Consider the following 23,966-nt stretch of genomic DNA (forward strand, 5'->3'; position numbering starts at 1 on the left):
TCAGATCATGCCCTTCTCTCCTTCACCACTAGCCCCTGCCCTGAATCAGGTCCTTAGCATCTTTCCCTTGAACTTTGCATCTGCTCCTTCCTCGACTGGTCTCTACCCTATCAAATCCACCCTCAGCAGCCTAGCCACCTCACTCCCTTGGTGGTGGCCTCCAGGACTCCCTGTTCCTGGCAGAGTACCATCCACGTGTGACACCTGCCTCCCTACCAGCCTGCCTCCCGCTGCTGCCTGGTTCACCCTTGGTCTTTCACCAAGACCACCACTTTTAGTTCCACATACACATCAAGTTGTTTATCCCCTCTGTGCCATTTTTCAGGTTGCCCCACTCCCCACTGACCCTTCTCCCACAACCTAAGTAAATCAAACCCATCCTATTTCAGGTGTCAGCTCCTCCAAGAAGCCTTCCCAGATAACCCTCCCCTCTCATTACTACCATAGGATCGTCCCTCATTAACTCTAACATCGCATGTTCTAAATACCTATAGAGGTGTCTATTTCCCTGATTAGAATAAAGATCCTTGATGCCAGGGACCATGTCTCCTTTGGTTTGGTATGCCTACTGCCTGGCATGGAGTTGATGTTCAAAGACTACACAAATGGGACAGCTGGGTGGCTCAGTGGTTGGGCATCTGCTTTTGGCTCAGGGTGTGATCCCTGAGTCCTGGGATCGAGTCCACGTCAGGTTCCCCTCAGGGAGCCTGCTTCTCCCTCTGCCCACGTCTCTGCCTCTCTCTGTGTGTCTCTCATGAACAAATAAATAAAATCTTTAAAAAAAAAAAAAAAGACTACACAGATGAAGGAGTGAACAACAAAACAAATGGGTGTTGACCGTGTCGCTTCTGTGCTGGAGCCCTCAAAATGAACAGAATCCTCCCCCACCCATTACTCCATATTACCTGGGCCCAGCCCAGCAGTCCCTCGGCCACAGCATGCTTCCAACATGTAGAAGCTGCTTTACTGGTGCCATGTTTTTATCTCAGCCCCTGCTAGGTAGGCTATGGGAGTACTCACCACTTCATAGTTGTGTGACCCTAGCTCTTTATCTTTTCTAGATTTTGATTTGTCATATGTAAAATGGGTTCTATTTTAATAATAGTCTCCACTGAACGGAATTGCTATAAAAGCTGAATGAAATAAAATGTGTGATCAGAATTCAGTAAATGGTCAGGGTAACTAAGCTGTAAAGCGTCTGGTGCTGACAAGAGGTACACAGGTTACATGCACCGGGAGTTCAGGGGCAAGAATGTCCTTGAAAACTGTTACCTTAAGTAGCACATCCTCCCCAACCCCTAAGTGTTCTTTACATAAGCAGTAACTCCGTGAAGCTCCATTGTTGAGGGTTTACTGTATTGTCACAAAAGGCAATGTTTCCATTTGCTTGCCAGTCTTACCTGGCATGTGCAGAATTGCAGCACGAACAAGAAAAATCAGGAGAGCGGGGGAGGGGGAAGAATCAGTGCATTAGGCCAGGGTTTTCCAAGGCTTCAATGAGGCTCCCAAAGAAATGAAGCATTTCCCTCCTGCTGCCAAGTTGTAGCAGTGGGAGAGAAGGCCTAGTTCATCATCTTATGAACTGAAATTAGTTACAAATGCATTCATTCCCAACCCAAATCCAAAAGCCAATCCTCAATCCAGTTTAGGAATTAGTAGGTAACAGTTTGGTGATTTGAGCCTACAAATGAAAGAGTCTAGGACTAGAAGCCAAGAGTATCATTTCTGGCCCTGGTTTCCATGTGGCCAGGCAGTCATGTCCATCTTCCCTCCCCAGTACTGTCTCACTCGTGGAAGTGTTGGCAAGAGAACAGGGGGAGCTGGAGCTTTCTCTGTTTCCTCATCAGTCAACAAATATTCCATGGGAAGCTAGAGTGCCCAGTCCCGTGCTAGGTCCTTTGGGCTATCTTTGTAGATTTAAAAAGGAAGTACATTGAATAGCAAATGAAACCAAAGCAAAATTAAAAGACAACCTACAGAATGGGAGAAATTACTTGCCAATCATATATCTGATAAGGGATTAGTATCCAATACATATAAAGAACTCATACCCCCCCAAAAAAGAACTCATACAACCCAACAGCAAAAAAACAAACAATCTGATTTAAAAAACAGGCAGAGGAACTGAACATTTCTCTGACGAAGACATACCAACAGGTATACGAAAAGGCCCTCAACTACACTCATCACTTTCTCTGAAATTATAGATTTCAGAGAAGGTGAAGAAGTGATACGAGACAAAAACCACAGTGTCTGTCTATGGCAGTACTTTAAAAATGATCAAGGACATCCAGTATTCTCGTCACAAAAAAGAAACGACAATCATGTGACATGAGAGAGGTGTTAGCTAACGCTGCAGTGGTCATCATATTGCAATATGTAAGTGCGCCAAATCGAATCACCACATTGTACACAATGTTGCATACATGTCACCACCAAATCAAAAGCACAGTCAGATATCACCTCACCTGTTAGGCTGGCTATCAGCAAAATGACGAGCACTTACAAGTGCGGGTGAGGATGTGGGGAAAAGGGAACCCTTGAGCACTGTGGGTGAGAATGTAAACTGGTGCAGCCACTGTAGGAAATAGTATAGAGGGTTCTCAAAAAATGTATAATAGAATTATCATATGACCCAATGATGCCATTTCTGGGTGTGAAATAGATAGGAAATGAAATCCCTATCTAAAGCTGACATCTGCATCCCATGTGCATTGCAGCATTATTTACAATAGCCAAGACATGGAAACACCTAGTGTCCACCGCAGATGAATGGAAAAGAAGATGTGGTTTGTGTATACACAAACACAGACACACACACACACACACACACACACACACACACACCCCGGAATATTCTCAGCCATAGGAAAGAAGGAAATCACACCATTTGCAACAATATGGATGGAACTTGAGGGCATTATGCCAAATGAAATAAGCCAGATAGAGAAAGACAAATGCCATATGGTCTCATTTCTATGTAGAATCTAAAAAAAAAACAAACGTAAAGAAACGGAGAGCAGACTGGTGGTTGCCAGAGGTAGAAGAAATGGGTGAAGGTGAGTCAAAGGTACAAACTTCCAGTTATAAGATACATGTGTCCTGGGGATGTGATGTACATCACGGTTAGTACGACTAATAGAACTTGATTGTACATGTGACAGTTCTAAGACAATAAATCTTTTGTGAGGTGATAAATGCTAATTAAATTTATTGTGTTGATCTGGCTCCAGAACCTGCCCCCTGGCCTTCTAGCTTTGCTCTGACCAGTAGCCGCTGGTCACATGTGGCTGTTGACTACTTAAAATGTGGCTGGTCTGAACCGACATGTGCTGTGGGGAATACACATTGGATTTCAAAGACTTGGTTTGAAAGAAAATATCCTGTTGATATTTATATTGATGACATATATGAGCTTATATTTTAGATATATTGGGTCAAATAAAATGTATTATTATGATGGCTGCAATACTGTTTCTTGTCCCTTTTTTTAACCGGCCTACCAGAAAATGGCAAATTACATTTGGGACTCACATTATATGTCTACAGGACAGGAGTGCAGTCCTGTATTGTCCTCATAGCTTGCTGCCAGCATTAAATCAATCAAGATAAGGAGAGGACCTAGCACAGTGCCTGAAACAAATTAAGCACCAAAGGCTATTGTTAATATTAGTAGGATCAGGGGTTTTCACATCTTATAGTCAAGTTTGTTTTTCAGGCAACTTTTTATAACAAATTTTAAAAAGGAGCTCTGCAGGTGCCTGGGTGGTTCAGTCGGTTGAGAGTCTGCCTTTGGCTCAGTCATGATCCTAAGGTCATGGGATCAAGCCCCATATGGGGTTCCCTGCTCGGAGGGGAGTTTGCTTCTTCCTCCACACTGCTCGTGCTCTTTCACTGTCTCTCAAATAAATAAAATCTTAAAACATAAATGATGTTCTGATCAAAGCAGAGAGACCTTGAGGTCTCCCCCAAGGACCCATTCACACCGGGCACCTCCTCCCCAGGTTGGAAACCCACATGGCCAAGTCATCCAAAAATGTCCTTGAAGCTCTAGCATTTAACATCTATAATTTCAGAGAAGGTGAAGAAGTGGCATGAGACAAAAAACCACGATGTCTGTCTGTCAATGACCGTGGAGCTCCAATATTCTCGCCACAAAAAAGAAATAATAATCAGGTGACACGATAGAGGCGTTAGCTAACACTACAGTGGTCATCATATTGCAATATGTAAGTGCGCCAAATTGAGTCACCACACCGTACACAGTGTTACATGTCAATTATACCTCGATAAAAATTAATTAAGTACCCTTCCTCCCCCCCCCAAAAAAAGATCATGGTAAAACTCTACCATTTTGCTTGGGGGAATCAAAGGGGTTGGTCCTGGGCCCAGCTAGACACAGTCCAAAAATCGGGCTGTCATGAATGTGTCATGGATCACTGTGGGTCCCTGGGTCATTGGCTGCCTACACCATACCTGGGCACCACAGCCCTGCTCTGCTTCTGCTCCTCACCACTGCTGACTCCCCATCCAGCCACCAGCTGGGTGGGGAAGGCTCCCGGAGCTGACCCGAGGCACCAACTCCACGGAAGAGCCACAAGTGACACTCAGCCCAGACACCACAATGACTCTGCTGTCCTGAAGGCAACTCTGGCCCGGCAGCCCCAGTGTCTGCCAACCGAGCCTCCCAGCTCTTCCTGCAGCCCTCGCCCCTGGCTCTGCTGTGTGTGTGTGTGTGTGTGTGTGTGTGTGTGTGTGGACGGGGACAGCAGCCAGCTCTCTGCCGGGCTCTCTAACAAGTTCCACGAGTCTGTTTGTTAAAGAAAAATTCCAGTGGGTCCATCCAACACATGGAACTCAAGTACAGAAATTATATTTATCCACCCCACTGCCAAGGAGATCACATGCCCCGTGAGTCACTCCAGATGTGCTCAAAAACAGCGTCTCTCTGTGGAAGCCCAGTCCCCAATCCCGGAGAGAGTCGAATTAGCAGAGGTCCCAATTCCTGTCCCAACCCCCCGACCCCCCCCTTGTTTGATGTTCATTATTCTCCCACCATTCTGGAGCAGGAGAGGGCATCTGTGCACCTCTGCAGAGGGAAGGGGGTAAGAACTGTATCCTCACACTGGGAGGACCAGTAGGGGCATACCTGTAGCTCCGGAAGTCCCATTGGGTTTGCAGACAGTTTTTCACCTTTTTGGACAAAAAGATGTGTTGGAAGACGTTGCTGCTTCTGCTGTTGTGTTACGATGCCCAGGCCACTGTGTCCCACAGGTGGAGCAGGGGTAAGTGGCTTTGTGTTTGTTTGTTTGTTTGTTTGTTTGATGTTCATTATTCTTTTCTTAAATACAATTGGGAATTTGAGGGGGAAAGAGTAAGTTGGCAAAAGGAAATTAGAAGCCCTGCACTCCTCCTCCCTTTTATCCCCGTTCTGCCAATTGCTTTATGCTTCCTGATGTGTTAGAAGGTGCTAGAAGCTGATGAGGATGGATGGGACACTGCAAAATATCAAAGCCACTGAGGGCACCTGGTCGAGGTGAAGAAAGCAGAGGGCATCCCCTTCTGACCTCTTTGCCTCAAAGAAGATTGAGCAGACTCCCTTGAGCCCCCCACACCCCTCACCCAGCGGCTGCAGCCAGGCAGGGCATGTCAAGGGCAGGTACCTGATGCTGGCATCGTGGGACTCTGGGTGCTGCAGTGCAAAAGGCCTGCTACCCGGGGGACCCCAACAAGGGACGCTGGGCATTGGCTATCCACATGGAGGTCTCCATGCTGCTTCCGAGCTGGGGTGGATGACACCCTTCCAGCTGGGGAGAGCTGGCCCAGGGGCAGGAGAGGAAGAGTAACCCTTTGGCGTTGACGTGCGTACCGGACTGCTACTCCCACCCACCGGCCCCTGGGTCCACCTGGAACAGGAGGGAGCCCGGCGAGGCTGTTCCCTCATGGCCAACTTCCTTTCCCTTGGGACCGTGTGGCATCTTTTTCCTATGCCCAGGACTGGCTCCAGTTGGAATACAGGCTCCAGTTAGCACGTCCAGCCGATTAGACTTGATCACTGCTGGGGACTGAGGGAGCAGGAGTGTGGACCTCTCTGTGCAGAGCTCACCAACCCTCCCCACTGCCTAAAGTCAACTGAGGTCTCTCTCCTCAAAAGCACCCGAAAAAGAAGTCAGGCTCCTAGGTGTTTCTAGAAATCCAAAACAGGATGAGGGCTGGCCTGGAGGGAGGGGTGGGGGTGAGGGGCTGAGGCTCCAGGTTCTCCAGGAGAGTGTTGGGGAAGGGAGGAGCAGCCAGTGCGGAACTGGAACCGAGCAGCACAGAACAAACGGATCTGACACGGGTGGGGAGCAAAAGGCGCTGCATTGATTCGGATTCTATTCCCTCATTTTTAGGCTTGAGATCAGGGACTTGCCAATTCTCTTAGCTGAGCTGTGAAATGATTGCTACTTAGAGGCAAATCATTAATGGAGCATTTTCCTTTTTTTCTGGTCATATCACCCACACATCCCTTCTCTGCTCGTGATGTGCACAGACTTTAGAGGCAACACTTGGGAAAGCAAAGAGACCTTGGCATTACCTTAGGCCACTTACCCTGTGTGCTACTGGGGCCCTTCCCTATTTTGTCTATTAGAAAAAGAGGATAATATCCGCCCCGCCCCCCAATGCAGAGGCCGTTAGAAAGCCAAATGAGATAATTCGCTTTATAACAAGGCTTGCAAATACCAAAGCCACGTCATGGGCAATCCTGCAAGGAACTCAAAGATTTAAGCCCGGCCTCTAATTAGCTGCGTGATGTCTGGCAAGTCTCTTAACCTCTCTGAGCTTTGATTCACTAACAGGTCACATATTAACCATATCAAAGCTTATCTTCGCTGCGCATGGTGAAGGTCATATCCAAAATGTGAATAACATGCTTTGCAAGTGGTGAAGCAGCTTATAAATGTGAGTGATCACCTACCACATAAACCAGTGGCAAGTTTTCCTTGAAGAAAGTTTGAGGCTCTCCTTCAACAGAAGGTTCTATCAGCAACGTCCTGGGAGCCAGTGCTATACCCGCACTGCTCCTCCCCGGGGAAGGTCTGCCCCTCCCCGGGGAAGGTCTGCTCCTAAATAATAGTATCAAATCTATCTAGAGACAGGAAGCCTGCACAGCTGGACCAGAGGCCATGAGGGGGCAGCTTTGTTAAGCGCTGGATTAGCGGTTCCCGGCAGGGCTTGGAGTCAACAAGTGATAGAGTCCCTCCAACCATCATCAGAAGTCTTCCACGTAGTTGACTTTTTTTCATTTTTGACATTTTTTCCTAATTATAAAAGGAATACCCAACTGCCGTTTTTGAAAGATGGAATGGGAGTCACACCCAAGTAAAAAAACAACTTTTTCAAATGTACTTAACTGTTCCTTTCGCCTTCATCCTTACCCCCACCCCCACCCCAGCGCCAGGCCTAATTTAGAGGAATTCCCTGTCCATACAGCCTGAGGACGACCTCTCCCTGCGAGGTCCTCCTCCTCTTCCTACAACACCTCCCCCTCTCCCCCCGCCCTGGACCCCTCTCCGGCACCACCACCACCACCCACCCCATCCCTGCACCAGCACCCAGGCCTCCACCCTCTCCCACCCCCTGCCCCAAGTGGAAATGTAGAAATAACCCCAAAAGGAACACACCCTGCTGTCAGGACAGCCTCTCCCTACAAGTGCTCTCTAGGATTCCGCCCTGGGAGGCAGCTTTCCATGCCAGCCCCACCAGCTGGACCGAGACCCAGATGACTCACCTGTGGTTAGTGAGGCCAGCCCGGAAGCTGGACACATCTGGCCCAAGCCCCCAGGTCCTGCCAGCGTGCCCTTTGGGGGGCTGATGGGAACTAACCAGTCAAGAAAGAAAGAAAGAAAGAAAAAAAGAAAGAAAGAAAGAAGAAAGAAAGAAAGAAATGTATTAAATACTATAAATAAGCGTTTCTATTAAACACATGTAAATTGTTCTTTTTAAAAGCCGTTTCATAGGGAAGAATGGCCCTTCAGTTAGCAGGTGGATTGTCTTTGTCAGGAGTCCCTTTTAGTGCTGTGTGTGTTTCCAGTCATGAACACTCCACGAAGGGCAGGGCCTGTGATTGGTGGATCCGTGTTCAACAGGTATTGACTGACTAACAGGACGTAGCTGAGCGCACCCCCGCCCCCCTGCAAGGCCGCAGCGCCTCCATGGGGCAGGCGCTCCTCTGAGCATCCGCAGGTAGGAAGGTAGAGGATGGGCAAGCAATCCACGAGCCCACATCACTCAGCTCGAAGACGACAGATGGATTTTTGGCAGCCAACCCATGTCTGGGGCATCAGGGTCTGGCTGCCCTCCCTCACCACCCTGGAGAGGGTGGGCGTCCCCACCCAAGATCTTTCATAAAGGAAGTTTTTCCTTTCCACGCCCATTGCCATTTCCATTGAGTCGCTTCAAGGGATTCGTTGAAAATATCATTGGGCTTGGGCTGATATGGTGTGCAGCCTGAATCCCTTCCAGCAAGCTCTTTGGTACAAATGCTGTGTACAGTTACGTGAGAGCCATGGTTAGCCTTAATGCCATTCTGTTCTATTAGACAAATTTGGAGGATTTGGGGGAGGAAGATTTTTATCCCAGATTACAGAAAGTCAACGAGAAGGTCAGGCTGCAAAGCAAAGATAGGCCCTTCCACTTAGGGAGAGTTTTGTCCGTATGTCTGGGCAAGAAGACTTGGATGGGCTAAAGTGTAGGGGAGACAGCTGCCGGCCTTTGAGATCATTAAAAGTAGCTTCTCAGGGTACCTGGGTGGCTCAGCGGTTGAGTGTCTGCCTTTGGCCCAGGGGTGTGGGATTGAGTCCCACATCGGGCTCCCTGCATGGAGCCTGCCTCTCCCTCTGCCTGTGTCTCTGCCTCTTTCCCTGTGTCTCTCATGAATAAATAGATAAATAAAATCTTTAAAAAAAAAAAAAAGTAGTTTCTCCTAGGGAGGAATACAGGCTCCTGGGAGATAAAGGGAGGGGATGGCAGAGACAGACCTTAACTATATTTTGATAATTAGCCAGCACTTGGAACTGCAAATAAGTTCTAGAATCAACTTGTTAGATAGAGAAGAATTGAGGGGCGTCTGGGTGGCCCAGTCAGTTAAGCGCCCAACTCTTGATCTCAGCTCAGGTCTTGATCTCAGGGTTGCGAATTCAAGCCCCATATAGGGCTCCACACCCAGCTTTTAAAAAAAGGGAGGGAGCCCCCCCCCACCCACCCCGGAGAGAAGGATTTAGTAAAGCACTCTGTTTGAAAAGGGTGGAGTTTAATGACAAGGGTAGTTAATGTGTTTCTATAGGATCATCTAATCCTTCAATAGTCATGGCAGGATGCTATGTGCCGGGAATACGGTATCGAGCAAAACAGACAGGATCCTGGGATCCCTGGGTGGCTCAGCGGTTTGGCTCCTGCCTTCGGCCCGGGGTGTGATCCTGGGTCCCAGGGTCGAGTCCCGCATCAGGTTCCCTGCGTGAAGCCTGCTTCTCCCTCTGCCTGTGTCTCTGTGTGTCTCTCATGAATAAATAAATACAATCTTTAAGAAAAAAAAAAAAAACAGACAGAATCCCATGACCTCAGGGAGCTGACATCCTAGTAAGGGAAACTGACATAAACACGTATATAAGTAAGACCTCTGGTGTGCTGGATGACAATATATGAGAGACAGAGTATGCAGGATTATATTTTCAAATAGAGAAGTCAGGGAGGGTGTCCCTGAGGGCGTGACTGATGGCCTGGAGGAGACATGGAGTAAGCGACTGCTGGAGAAAGTAGTCCAGGCAGGAGAAACAGAGGTGCAAAGGCCCTGCAGTAGGAGCATGCCTGGTAATGCTAAAGGAAGCGGCCTGTGGCTAGGGTGGCAGGAGCCGGTGGGGAATAACAGGCTCGGAGAGGTAGTAAGAAGTCAAGTCACATAGCACCTGGTAGCCATTTGAAGATCTTTGGCTTTCACACTGAGTGAGATGGAAAGCCATTGAACGTTCTGGACAATGAGTGACAGCATCTGACCTATGTTTTCACAGAATCACTTTAGTTGTATTAAGAATAGGATGATTGGGGATCCCCAGGTGGCCCTGTGGTTGAGCGTCTGCCTTCGGTCCAGGGCATGATTCCGGAGTCCCAGGATCGAGTCCCATGTCGGGCTCCCTGCATGGAGCCTGCTTCTCCCTCTGCCTGTGTCTCTGCCTCTGTGTGTGTGTGTGTGTGTGTGTGTGTGTCTCATGAATACATAAATAAAATATTTTAAAAAAAAGAATAGAATGATGGGGCGCCTGGGTGGCTCAATTGGTTAAGCATTCGACTCTTGATTGCAGCTCAGGTCAAGATCTCAGGGTTGTGAGGTTGAGCCCTGCATTGGGCTCCATGCTCAGCGGGGAGTCTGCTTGAGGACTGCCCCTGCCCCTGCCCTGCCCCTCCCTGCGCTCACACACACTCTTTCACTCAAAAAAAAAAAAAAAATCACGTGATTCATTTCAGAATATGTTTTATACCAAATGCCTTCATCCATAATGAACTACATTATCTTCCCTGAGCCCAGTCTTCAGGCGCCACACCTGCGGGAAGATAGCATTGTCCTCCGTCCCTATCAGGGAGATAGGGTTTGGGAGCCTACAGGTCTCGATTTAATCTCAGTGCTACAGCAAACAAATCGGGTGGCCTAGGGCCAGTTTCTTAACCTCCACGTTTCTTCATCTATGAAAAGGCACGTTAGTACCCACCTGACGGCGCGCTGTGCAGCTAGGAGTGGGCCCACGAGCTGCCATGGCAGCTGAGCTTCGCATTGTGACCACTTCGGCCTGCGGTCCGAATGCATCTCCCAGCAGAAGAGCTGGACACGACCTGCCATAGCAGAGGACCCTGCAATCTCTGGATCCGGTTCCCGGACTATCTTAGTGCATGTGCATGACTTTTAGCAACTGGGTCCCTCTCCAGCCTCTGGCCTTGCACACTGCGCCCCGCTACCCCCCTTCTCTCAGAGAAGCTGCGTGGCTAATGGCCATCCGTGGAAAGCACTCAAGACTCCCTGCCATCAGCCTGCTGAAGATCATGCTGCCCCGAGCAGGTCACTGATCGCCCACAGTGCACGGGCACTAGGACTTGCAGGGACCCCCACAGAGGCAAGGGGTGCGAGAGCAGGACAGGGGAAAGCTCAGCAAAGCCTGAAGGGTCTCCGTGGCTGGTTTGGCTTTCTTTAGGCTTTTTAGAAGTCCCTGGCTTTGAAATCCTTTAAAACCACCCCCACCCATACACTGAGCCTTCCCTTGGAGCCCAGCCTCGTGCAGACTTCGAGGTCAAGGAGGGGAAGCATAGGCCCCCCTTGCTCCCAGGAGCGGGCCACCCCAAGGAACGTTTTCGGGGGGCCAGATGGCAAGATGTGAAATGGGGGGCCTGGCCGCAGAGGGCAGACGGGGGCCGCAGCGGTGGCGGGGTTGCAGGGAAGGGCCCCCCCGGGGGAGCGGGGCTGGTTCCAGTCTGCACGGCTCTGCTCCCGGGAGCTGCTCAGCTCCCGCCTGGGCCGTTCGCATGTCTGGGAGTCCAGCCTCCGCTGTCGGAGACGAGAACATCTGGAGGGACTGTGTGTTTAACCTCTCACCCACATGTTTCGCTGTGGCCCGGACATGCCTTGTGTCCACCCCTGCCTCCAGCATCTCCGCAAAGGGGAACTTACACTCTCCGGGCCTCCCCCTGTTCACAGAAAGTCAGACCCGGGCCTCTCCGACGTTGGGCCCAGGGCCGGCTGCACTTGCACACCCAGCGCCGTCCGAAAGCATCTGCCTGCCCCCTGTCCCAGCAGCCCCAGCATGGGGACGAGTTCAGGCAGAAGGTGGTGGAAGCAGGTGGAGCCGGAGAACCAGGAGGGAGGGATCCATCCGTCAGCTTTCTGTGCTTCCCTGCACACACTTTCTGGGGCAACGATCTGCCTCCTGGTCTAGAGGCTGACACCTAAAATCGTCCCCAAACTGTGTTACCAGTTTTCAAAGAATCAGAATAAGGGCGCTTGGGAACAACAGCATTTTCATTATCCAGCTGAGCTTTGAATCCACAACCATTTTCCTCCCCATTCTTTGAGGAGTCATGGTCCACTTGGGGGGGGGGGGTTTTAAAGGAGTGTTGGCGTTCACAGGGAGACAATTTCACCATGAAGAACTTCCCAGAAGGCGGCCATCCCAGAAAGGGCTCCATGCACAGGCCATTCATCCCCTCCTAGCCTCTTCACCTGCTGGGGTGTGGATTTTTTTTTTTTTTAAAGGAACAATACCTGTAATTTCACAGTAAGAATGGAATCCCAGGAGAGGAATTAAAGAAGTAAAGTTGCTCTCAGATCCTATCCCGAGAATGAGATTTCATCCACCCTCTCAGGGTAAGAAGAAAAGAAGGGCATGCAGAAAGAAGCAGGCCACATCTTGGTCTAGGACCAGGTCTGGTCCTGGTGTCCTCTCCCACCAAGGAGAAAGTGGAGTCAAAGTACCTACCTTATTTGTGCCTCTATTCATTTGTCTCCAAGAACATGATGGCCCTGGTCTCCTTAGATGACCCCCGCAGATGGGTGTGGGGTGTGCCTCGTGGCAGGACCCTGGATCTGGATAACCCAGTGGCTGCCCACTGCAAGGACCTGGGAGCTGTAAAAAGTCCTGCTGCCTACACCCACCCCAGAGATGCCCATGCATTGGCCTGGGAGCTGGCCTTCGGCCTTCAGGATTCTCCAAGCTCCCGGGTCAATATTGAGAACCGCTGGGTTAACCTTCAAGCGGCATCCGGCGAGGGCAGCTCCTTCTGCACGACGTTAGGTCAAGCACCCTCCGATTCTCAACCCTGGCTGCCCCTAGAAGCCACTGTTAGAAGTCTAGGAAGCTTCAAAAAAAAAAATCTTCTGGTCCCATTTGCACTCTGGTTCCATTAAACCCAAACCTCTGTGGCTGGGACCCAGGCTTCACCCCTTTGGGTGATTCTAATGTGCAGTCAAGATTGCAAATCAGGGAGCAGGAGAGGCCTCCTTCCTCCACCTGCCACCATAGGGAGAGGCAATGAGCGAACAGAAACAAAGGTCTTCTCAAGCCCTAAAATCGATGGTTCTATGGGAAGTTGGCACTTTTCTGGCAAAGAAAACAAATTTTGCTAAACTGCTGGGCTAGGAAATATTGCTCTGCGATTCATTGGCTCCTTCCCCCGAAGGGCTCTGGGGGAGCAGAGCTGGTTACCCCACCGCTCCCTGGCCGTTGGTCGTCAACACCTGCACACTACCCCGGAAGCCTGCGGGGCTCTGCTGGGGGTGCAGAAACACGAAACCATCTGTATCCTCGCCCATGAGGAGCCCGCGGTGTAGATAATAAATGACTTACACAGTAAACAGTGTTACAGCAGTACGACGCCTTGCTGACCAGCTTTTTCCAGGAGGTGGGAGATGCCTACCAGTGAACTTTTCAGGAAATGCCCTTCACATCGAAGATGTTGCATTTTTATCACTTTCAATAGAAAACCCCAAATACTTGAGCAGTGCCCTGCCTTCTTTAACTGCAGTATGCTGGACCACACTGGACTCTTTCTGGATGGTTCCAAGGGCACCATCATCGAGAAGGAGAACTGTCACATAGGATTGCACAGCTTGTGCTTCACACACCTTTGGGGGGCGCTACTTACCTCCAGGTCTCTCGTGGATTTTTACAGCTAGCTGTCCAGGCTTCTGGTAGATCCCAATCAAGTGTCTTGAAGAAGATCCACGTTTTTTTGTTTTGTTTTTGTTTTTTTTTAATCAGCTGGCAGCAAGATCACCAGTCACTTCTGCGCAGTGCTCTGGTACGAGGTGGGGCCGTGGGGTACACGGGGCTGTGGCTCCCACCCAACACGATCCTAGAGGACTGCCATTTCTCATGATCATTCCCATACTCTGTAACAGTTTGTCTTCTCCTTCACCTGTCCCGCGTCACCCGCACCCCCCGCCCCCGCCGGCCTCCAGGGGCTCATCCATCTTCCTCCAGCTACAACTTCTAAATGCAGTCACCAAGGCATAACACTGGCAAGTCCTTGACTTCATAGCAAGTGCATCTCTAAGTCCGCCGGCCCTTGGGGGAAGCCCTGAGTTTAGCTCCACACACCCCGAGGGCCAAGTGTCAGGGTCTGGTGGCCGCTCTCTTCCTGAACGTTGTCACCTGTATTCAGATTCCTGGCAGCTCTTGCAGATGCCTGGGGAATAGCCGCAAGTCTGCTCCTCTGATTAAAAGGGTTGTCCATAAACACGAACCGGCCCTTCACACTGATCAAGGGGACCGTATTATTAGAGAACTCCTTTGTTAAGTTAGGGAGGGCAAGGGGTTGTCGGTTTGCTCACTTCTGTTTTAGTTCACTTTACATAAATGCCTTAGGGGATACATATCCTATTTTTCAAGGCTTTCTGGGACGCTTCTGATGAGGAGCCAGGTTTGAAGTCACTGGTCTGAGCTAGTAACATCTGACACGCCTGGGAGCCCTCGGGGACACACCAGAGCTGTCACCTCTCCCCGCTTCACGGCCGCCACCACCTGGAGTCAGTTGCTCCCCAGGCCCGCTGGCCACTCTCCAGGCCAGCTGGGAGCAAGGAAGCCGTGTGCACGCCGTGGCCCCCCGAGCTAACTCTTGTTTCTTGCAGCTGTGCTCTTCCCTGCCGCCCACCGGCCAAAGAGATCCTCCTCGATGCCATTGAACCCCGTCCTGCAGAGCTCCCTGGACGACGTAGAACTGCTCTACGAGGTAGGCAGATGGGACAGTGGTCAAGTCCCGCCAAAGGCATTGCACCCTCTCTGTGGTCTCTTGGAGAAGGAGCCTAAGTGTGGGAGGATGAGCGGCCTCTTGCCATAGGGCCTGGTCTAAACGAATTGGTAAAAAAAAAATAATAAATAAATAAATAAATAAATAAATAAATAAATAAATAAAGGATTTGGTGGGCTCATCCCATCCTGCCCATCCCAGAATGAGGTCTTCCTCACACCTCTTTCCCATGATAGGGTCACTCATGGTGTCATCAGGCGTTCAGTGGAGGCAAAATTAGAGATTTCCATGTGGCCCAGAGGTGCCACTACAGGCACCCAAGCAACGAATTGGTAAATAAATAAATAAATAAATAAATAAATAAATAAATAAATAAAGGATTTGGTGGGCTCATCCCATCCTGCCCATCCCAGAATGATGTCTTCCTCACACCTCCTTCCCATGATAGGGTCACTATCTAATTTTGGAGGCAAAATTAGAGATTTCCATGTGGCCCAGAGGTGCCACTACAGGCACCCAAGCAACATTCCCAAGCACAGGCCTTGAGGCAGGACCCGTCGGGGGGGCGGGGGTCAGGAGATGCCACACCACCATCTGAGGAGAGCCGTGTCCCTGTCCCCAATAACTGCATGCAAAGACCCCACCCCGCCTGCAGACCACGGGGGAGCTCCCCAGAGCTGCTCGGACTGGTTCACGATAAGGCTCCAGGTTCAGGATCCGAGCTGTAGCCCTGGCCCCCATCGGCTGTGTGACCTTGCGTAAGCCACCATCGCTCTCTGGGCCTGAATCTCCTCAACTGTTAACTGGGGAGCTATGGCCATCTCCGAAATTCCCCTCTGGCCTCTCACATCCCCCACGGACCAGAACTGTCTGGCTCGGAAAGAGACAGCCTACTGCGGCCGAGCGGTGAGCTGGGGGGAGGAGGGGAGATTTCAGATCCTGCCACAGAGAACCAACTTTGCCAAGTCTTGAACTTGGGAGTCACATGAACAGAGCTGTTCTAGAAAGATAACAGACAGTAGCATGGAGGGTGGATTAGCGCCAGGAGGAGTCAGAGACAGGGAGGAAAGTTAGAACTCGGAATCCAAGAGGCATTTATTAAGTTCCTGGTATGAGTCTGGTACGGAGTGGGGGACCCATGTGGCAGGCTCTGTGCTGCTCTTCAAGAACAGGTGAAAAATGTGGCCAGATCTCTGAATCCCACTTCATTCCTAGCACCATTCTCTGCATCCTTCGAATTCAACTTCTGATCTTGGATTACCCAAAATAGTCAGTTCATGCTTTAGGAGATCTTTGGTGGATGTGAGGGAGGGAGGCAGGGAAGCAGGGGCTGGTGCGGTGGTCCAGACCACTGGTGACAATGAGCAGTCACTGAAACAGTGGCTTTGTGCCTGGCACGGTACTAGACGTCGTCCGTACTTGTCTTACTTCTCTCAATATCCCAGGGAAGTATGGTCACTAATCATTTCACAGAGGAGGAAAATGAGGCTCAGAGAAGTTGAGTCACTCGTCCGGGGGGTGACACAGCCAGTGGAAAGGTCAGAACTGGAACCTTTTAGGCAGCAGCCGCCCTAAATGAACATCTGTGATAACGATCGCAATGATGCCCTCCACGATGCCCGAATGCTTCATGTCTTTCTCCGTCCCGTGTCTCTCTCTCCAGTTCCTGCTAGCTGAACTTGACATCAGCCCTGACCTGAAGATCGCCATCAAGGACGAGGAGCTGGCCTCCTTGAGGAAGGCCGCTGACTTCCATATCATCTGCAATGACGTGATCCCCAAGCACATCCCGGATATCCGCCGGCTGAGCGCCAGCCTCTCCAGCCACCCTGGCATCCTCAAGAAGGAGGACTTTGAAAGGACAGCGCTGACCCTGGCCTACACGGCCTACCGCACAGCCCTGTCCCAAGGGCATCAGAAGGACATCTGGGCCCAGTCCCTCCTTAGCCTCTTCCAGGCCTTGCGGCATGACTTGATGCGGTCCTCGGGCCCCAGAGGGTCTCCCTGAGAGACCGGCCCACACCAGGACCATGGGACAGGGACCAGCACACACAGTAATCCAAATACTCTTCCTTCTCTACTCCGTTTACAGAGCCCAGCAACAAAGCACATGCCACCAACTCAGAGTAGCGGAGGTAAAACAAGTGGCGCCATGTTCTTTGCCCTTTGTAGATCCCTGACAAGCACGTTGACCCATGTCACCATGTGACCTGCACTGGAAGAAAGGGCAAGGGTGGGAATTCGAGATTCCTCCAAAGGCCAAATGATTTGCTGAGTGTCATGTGGAAGTCTAGGATATGCCTCAACACTGAGTGACTGCCACAAATACCCTAGAGCAAGGCCAGAGCTAGAGGATCCAGCACAGAGGTTTGGGCACGGCGGGAAGATGGAGGACAGACCTCTGGGGTTGATTAAACATCTTTCCAAAGATTCTATGGTAAAATATTAAAAAAAAAAAAAAAAGCCAACCTAGAGCTATAGCCAGATAAATACATTGTTGGTCAAAGATAGGCTTCTCAACTTTTCCAAAAGTCACCAAGAAGAATCAGTTAGAAAAGCAGTAATTTAATGACCTATATGTCTTGATTCTTCTTCTCTGAAAGCTGAGCTAACACAGAGGAGAAACAGGAAGGGGGCTGCCTTCCTGGGGAGAAGCAGAAAGGCTGCCAACAGTCATGCCCTGGCTCTTGTCTTCTCAACAGAGAAAGCAAGCTGGGTGCACAGAGGGTCCCCCTAATGAGGAGGTGGCACCAACGGCCATGCCTAGCCGAATGCTTGAAATTATTTAGCACCATCAGAAAATGAGATGCTTCAAATAAAGATATTTCGGATGATGGAATTTCCCCTCTCAAATGCCAAAACTTTCCTTCTAGCAATATTGACCTGGTATCTTTTTAAACTACACATACGAAACACCTTAAGCTTTTATTTAGTTCTCTTGAAGAATCCTGATGGAGTTGGATAAAACACCTCTAAGAGGGCTCTGCTTCTGAAATGTCCATGATCACTGAGGGAACCGTGAGCTATTACAGAGAGGAAAGCAAGACCGAGGGGTCTGTGGGACTGTCCCAACCAGCCCTGGAAGGCCCCGGGCCTGTGTGCTAACTCTGTGTGTATGGGAGCTCCTCTGTCGCCTTCTTCACTGTGAGACTGTCAGAGCGCACTTTTTCTTTCTTGCCTACGTTTGCAATTTGTTCTTTTGTAGAAGAACAGGATGGCAAGGCTTGTTACAACCCGATGTCAAGTAAGTGTTGGTAGATGAAGGTCTCTGCTCGCAGTGAAGCACCGGGCTCTCATACAGATTCCTCACCAGCTCAGAGACCTTTCTGGCTCCCCTAGGTTGACGGCTGGGTTTGGGAGGCTAACACCGAAAGAGGTCTAACCTTTGCATGAGTGAGACCTTATCAGGCTAAATTTGATTCCGAAATGGGTATTTAACAACTGTCACTTGGTGATGCCTAAAGCTGCTCTGGACTTCTTAAAAACTTCGACTACATGATTGCCAAGCAGCCCAAGCTGCATGATCGCTTTGGAGAAATAACATCCTGATGTTCTTGGGCTCAGTATATTAATAACTTTAAATTTAGTCTCTGATACATGCTTTTTGTTCAATTTCTCTCTAATGTTCTCTTTGACACACGGTCACTAAGCTGGTCTCTTTTTGTTTTACTTGATGTCTCTTCTGCTCTTTCTTGGGGCCCAATGCTGATTATCTTTGGATCCACCTCTTCGAGGCATCTCCCAGTCTCTGTTGGTTGACTTTTGCTCACTCGAACTCTGCCTGCCTGCACTCTGACACCCATTGTCTTTCCACCCCCTTTAGGTATCACTGTGTAACTCAAACAAAGGTCAATGTACAGGGTCAGGATTTCCCAAGAGGCAGATTAGCCTCATGGCCTGCCTTCACTATTTGCACTTTCCCTAGATGTGGGATGGGGAGGAGGTAGGTGAGCAGAGGCCACAACCCTTCAACATTGTGCAATAGCCTGACATCAGAGCCTTGTATCCCACCCCAGGGCCCCACCCCCATCAGGATAGATCTGAGCGCTTTCTTCCAGTCACTGGGTGGGAAGACCACCCTGTAGTCCCTGGCTACCATGTTATGATATACATGGCTGCTTTGACAGGTAGGAGATCCATGAATGGGAGGATGGTCCCTAGGACCAGTGATCAAATGGTAGTTCATTCACCCAGCAGCAAAAAATTAAAAGCACTTGTGTAGTCATAAATTGGGGCCCATATTTACGTGGCAGTCAATGATTGAAAAAAAAAAAAAAGAAACATGAAGGGCATGACCTTTTGAAAGGCAAATGAAAATTTCATTTTCAGTAACTGGATGACACTATTAATTACTATTTTAGGCTGATCACAAAGTGATCGTTTACCCACAAGAAATTTTATAACAATAACTTTATTTGGGTGCAAAATCAAATATATCGCTCGCCACCACCACCCCAAGACCCGACCTTTGCTCAAGGAACAGTGAAGTAATAGACTGGACAGAAACGGACTGTCCCATTTTTGCCTCATTAATACCACACTGTAAACACCATGATCACAACCGGGTCACGTTTTGCCCTATGTACTCATAGACCGAATAATTGGGGATGTGGTGTCTGTGGCGGGCATTGCCATTTCTATACCAACGGGGACTTTTAGGATCTAAAACTTCTGAAACTTCTTCCAGGGTTGGAATCCTCATGGCCACCTCTGGTGTCACTCAAGAGACATTGAAAAACATCAATGTTTTTCTGAAACTTCCATTGCTCTATCATCTATCACCTTGAGTCTAAAAGAGAATCACCTCAGTGATAAATCAGCCAGAATATGTTTCTACAGGTGAACTGGTCTCAAATGAAATGCTTGTCAAATGTCTACATGGCGTCCCTTAGTCTCCTAACCCCTTTTTAACGTCTTACGTGTTTTTAGTTGTGGTCACCAACACAACGCGCGATTTTCCATCCCAATGTCTATGTGTGAGGTATGGAAACGCTCGGACAGATCTCTAGAACTTTTCATCTTGCAAAAAAAAAAAAAAAAGAAAGAAAAATGATATTTCTGGAACCATCCCCCCTTCCCCTCTGCCCCGCAGTGCCTGGCAACTGCCTTTCTCCTTTCTGTTTCTAAGAGTTTGACTACTTTAGATACCTCATCTAAGTGGAACCTGCCTTGTATTTCTCAAGCACAGTATTCTGGAAAATGTTTTCTTCATCTGAAAAATGGATAAAGTCCTGAGGGAGAACTACTGGTCTTAACTGTGTTGCTCACCTTACCTAATTTTATTTAACAATTAATCACTTATGGTGTAATAAAAATGTCATGATTGAGTTTACTAGGCTCAGTGGAATCTTTGTCATGTCAGATTATCTCACCAAGGAATTTGAAGTGGTCTAGGGGTTTAGTGGTGGATGTTGATTTCCTCCGCTGTTTATTATTTTTCAACCTCTTTACTATTTGCCACCCAGACATCACACAGTGTGGTCTGGTTCATTCTGAGTTTCAAAATCATCACGAGAATGAGGCCCGAATGGAGCGAGTCTCCACTGGGGCGGGTCTTTAAGACGTGTTTAGAGAGATGGGTCGCTGTCGCCCATCCTACAATGGCAAGATAACCTCAAGGGAACCTGGACTGTCCATAATTGCACCTGCCTTGGAAGTCAAGAAGAACTGGTTTTCTGGAGTCACTTCTCCAGTCACTTTGCTTTTAGCCTGGGGATCATTTCCAACTGGTATAGCTGCACACCTGGGGGTGCCGTTCTTGCATTTTGCGAATTCAAGAAAACAAGGGTAACCTTAGCCATGTGTCCCTTCTGGAAAAAAAAAAAAAAAAAAGAGGCTAACAGCTTCTCCTGATCTCGAAGCAGCAGAAATTCCAGAGTGCAACAGCTGCTAGGGCCCTGACCCTGAACTCCTCAGCTTCTTCTCTGCCCTCCCACGTCCTTCCTCCTTGCATACCAGCAAAAGGAAGCTTTCTGCTTCTTTTTTCGTAAAGAGCCTCAGAGGGGAGCACTTGAGCCCCTACCCCAGTCAAGAAAGACCACTGATGTCTGGGCTCCAGGGGTCTTGAGCTGAGACTGGCATCTAGACTTTTCGAGAGAGGTAGCTATCCTTCCCAATGTCCCTAAAAAGGTCTGTGGTCTTTCTTACAGGCTAACACTCTCTGCTGACCCAGATGCTTCGTATTCACTCAGACGCTGAAGCAAACGGTCTTTGTCATCAGCAAAGTCTGAAGGGCTTAATACTGTACACCCCGGGGGAGCAAATTTCTCCAGAATTATGATTTCATTTTCTCCCTGCCACCAAACACATGGTCCTAAGGACTGCATTAGGAAGTGGCTCTCCCAGGGAAAGCTCTGCGTGAGTGGGATTATGCTTACGGTGATGATCATCACTCCAGCCCCTAGGATGTTTGAGAAACAAAAATAAGCTCTGCAACTTGCCTGGGTTCTGCAGACTCAGCAGGCCCCTGCTGGGACCAACCAAGGAGTGCAGTTGGAAGAGATACGCCTGGATCTTTCCAACCTATGATTGGCTCTGAGGCCTGGGCGGGGCTGCTGCTCCCTCCGGCTTCCCATAGGTGAAGGAAAGTTAAGGTGGACCTCCCGCAAGATTTTGTCCCGTGACAGCAAGGAAAGTCTTGGGGATTTTTTTTTTTCTGCTTTGGAGGCCCAGGCTCCAGGCAAATTATAAGTGGGAAACCAGTTTGAAGGAAAGAAATTGGAACCGAGTGCAGGTGCCAGATCCTGGGGAGAGAAGACCAGCCCTGTTTGAGGCCTGCACCTGCCGCCGCCAAACTTGGGGGCCCGTGTTAAGGGAAGGGGGTGCAGCAAGCGGAGGTAGAGGAGAAATTGGTACTGCCCCAAACGGGCCATCAGACAGAGGAAAACTGATGGAGGGTACTTATCACATGTGCTCGGTAGACTTCAGTTTCTAAAGCCTGTCGATGATTTCTTCAAGGCTCAACAGCAACAGCAGAGGTGCGACTTTGATTGGTTAGGGGGGCTTTTGCCTGAGCCCTAGGATGAAGTTTCTGTACTGCTAACCGAGCCAAGGGGGACCCCACTATGCCTCCATCCATCACCCTCCCCCGGTGCCTTTCTGCTGGGCCGAGAACGATGCTCAGCAACCCCACCTAAACCCGAGGCCCGGCGCCTAGGCTTCCGTGCACCTGAGAGGAGCTGTCACTGTCCTCCTCTTCTGCCCCCAAGACAGGAGAGGACGCTTGGAAGCCCAGAGGGGTTGAAGAAGTCTTTCTGGACTGAGCCGAGGTGGTGAGCGGCGGAGGGAGGGCGCGCAGGGTCACCATGGGCCTGCTCAGGGGCCTCCTCGGCGCCAGGAACCTGCTGCTCGTCATCTTCGTGCCGCTGCTGCTGCTGCCACTGCCCGTGCTCCACCCCAGCAGCGTGAGTACCGCCGGGCCGCGCGGGGAGGGCAGGTGCAGGTGCAGGTGCAGGTGCGGGGCCAGGGGGAGCCCTGGATGGGGTTTTTCGGGGGGGAGGCCTGGGTGCTTCCCCCACCCCGTTCCCAGGGCCCGGACCTCTTGTCCCAGCCAGGGGTGAGGGGTGGCCGGTGGCTGAACCGGCTCATGGGTGCTATGCCGTCATCGGGCCACCTGCACAGTGTGGGGGGTGCCACACACTGTGCCCCAGGACTGGCCCATGGTCAGGTCACTCTGTGACCGTGGCTCTGTGAGGGAGCAAGGAGGCCTCCCAGTAAGGGGGGGTACCGGGGGAGTGGGTCACCCTGCAGGACTGGAGGGTCGTGGGGGCGTTGCCCAGAGGCCCCTCTGCACCCAGCGGGCTCCGGGGGCAGGCCATGCTGGGTGCTGAGAGCTACACTTTAAAATGCAATGGCCTGGGACGCTTGGGTGGCTCAGCAGTTGAACATCTGACTTTGGTTAAAGGGGTGATCCTTGAGTCCCAGGATCAAGTCCTGTGTCGGGCTCCCTGCATGGAGCCTGCTTCTCCCTCTGCCTGTTGTCTCTGCCTCTGTGTGTGTGTGTGTGTGTGTGTGTGCGTGTGCATGTGTCTCTCATGAATAAATAAAATCTTTAAAAATAAAATAAAATGCAATGGCCCAAGTCCCCCTGAACCTTACATTGGGAGCAGAGCCTGGCATCGTGCCCCAGCCCCATGCACATGGCCCTTTGATCCTTTGTAGCCTCTGTGGTTTCTCCTCTGTGCACTTGAAGGAGAGACATGCAATGACACAATAAAAAAAGAAATAAGAGCCCCCAACTCTAGACCACGGCCTAATTTTTGACTGGGTCCTTGTGAGCAGAGATGCCAAAGCTTTGGCTCTGCCTTGCGCTTGCTTCTCAGACTACCCTTCTCCTCCCTTCCCTTCCTGTCTCCCTCCTCCTCCTCCTCCTCCTCCTCCTCCTCCTCCTCCTCCCCCTCCTCCCCCTCCTCCCCCTTCCTCCCCCTCCTCCTCCCCCTCTGCTCCTCTCTCCTCCCCCTCCTCCTTCCTCCTCCTCATCCCTCTCCTCTCCTCTTCCCCCTCCTCCTCCTCATCCCTCTCTTCTCCCCTTCTCCCGCTCTCCTCCCCCTCCTCCCCCTCCTCCCCCCTCTCCTCCCTTCTTCAGGGGCTTTACCCCTAGTCCCGCTGGCACTACCCTTGAGACTTCAGGAAAAACAAGCTGAGAGAAGTTAATCATGTTTGTGAGCGGAGAAGAGATTTTCCAGGCAGCTCCCCGAGTAACTTGGTAACCAGCACTGAGTTATAAAGTTAAATAGAGGGGATTAGAATGGCTCGTCTTGAAAACAAACTGGCTTAAATCTTTACTAGAATAAATACCCCGGAGTGCCAGGGAGACGCTGATTAACAGCAGGCTGGGATTAGCAGACAGAGTTTGCTGCTGACAGTTTTCCTGGCCTCACGCTAGTCAATTCTCTGCTCTAGCCGAATGGGCTGATTTCCTCTTTTTCTTTCTTCCTTGTTCCATGGTGTGTTGTTGTTGTTGTTACTCAGTGCCTGACGCATTTAAGAGAATGTTCTCCAGACACGTGGGCCTCTTCTGCACAGCGGGATCAGGAACCTCTGTGTCCCCCGAAGCCAGCCCCATCTCTGGGGACCATGACTCTAGGCTATGGTGTTGTCTATCTTTCACCCTGGGGCCCTGGCTTTGAGCTTCTCGGTCACCAGTGACCGAAGTATCCACAAGAAGAAAAAAAGTAAAATCACAAGTTATTGAAGTAGGC

At 50.2% G+C, this 23,966-nt stretch overlaps 2 protein-coding genes across 2 annotated transcripts in view; both read left to right on the plus strand.

Moving 5' to 3' along the window:
• The first annotated feature begins 4,927 nt into the window (after nucleotides 1-4,927).
• Nucleotides 4,928-17,605, plus strand: FAM180A (family with sequence similarity 180 member A). Its single transcript, XM_025984519.2, has 3 exons — nucleotides 4,928-5,285; nucleotides 14,648-14,748; nucleotides 16,430-17,605. Exons 1-3 carry the CDS (start codon nucleotides 5,210-5,212, stop codon nucleotides 16,772-16,774), a joined length of 522 nt encoding a protein of 173 aa, XP_025840304.1. The 5' UTR covers nucleotides 4,928-5,209; the 3' UTR covers nucleotides 16,775-17,605.
• Nucleotides 17,606-21,334: 3,729 nt separating this feature from the next.
• Nucleotides 21,335-23,966, plus strand: part of SLC13A4 (solute carrier family 13 member 4) — a 43,529-nt gene continuing 40,897 nt past the window's right edge. The window contains exons 1-2 of the mRNA XM_072762964.1: nucleotides 21,335-21,743; nucleotides 21,975-22,169. Of these exons, the coding sequence (XP_072619065.1) occupies nucleotides 22,071-22,169 (99 nt within the window). The 5' untranslated portion in view covers nucleotides 21,335-21,743; nucleotides 21,975-22,070. The remainder of the gene's footprint in view (nucleotides 21,744-21,974; nucleotides 22,170-23,966) is intronic.

Source organism: Vulpes vulpes, chromosome 7 (assembly GCF_048418805.1).
Source record: "Vulpes vulpes isolate BD-2025 chromosome 7, VulVul3, whole genome shotgun sequence".
Lineage (NCBI taxonomy): Eukaryota > Metazoa > Chordata > Mammalia > Carnivora > Canidae > Vulpes > Vulpes vulpes.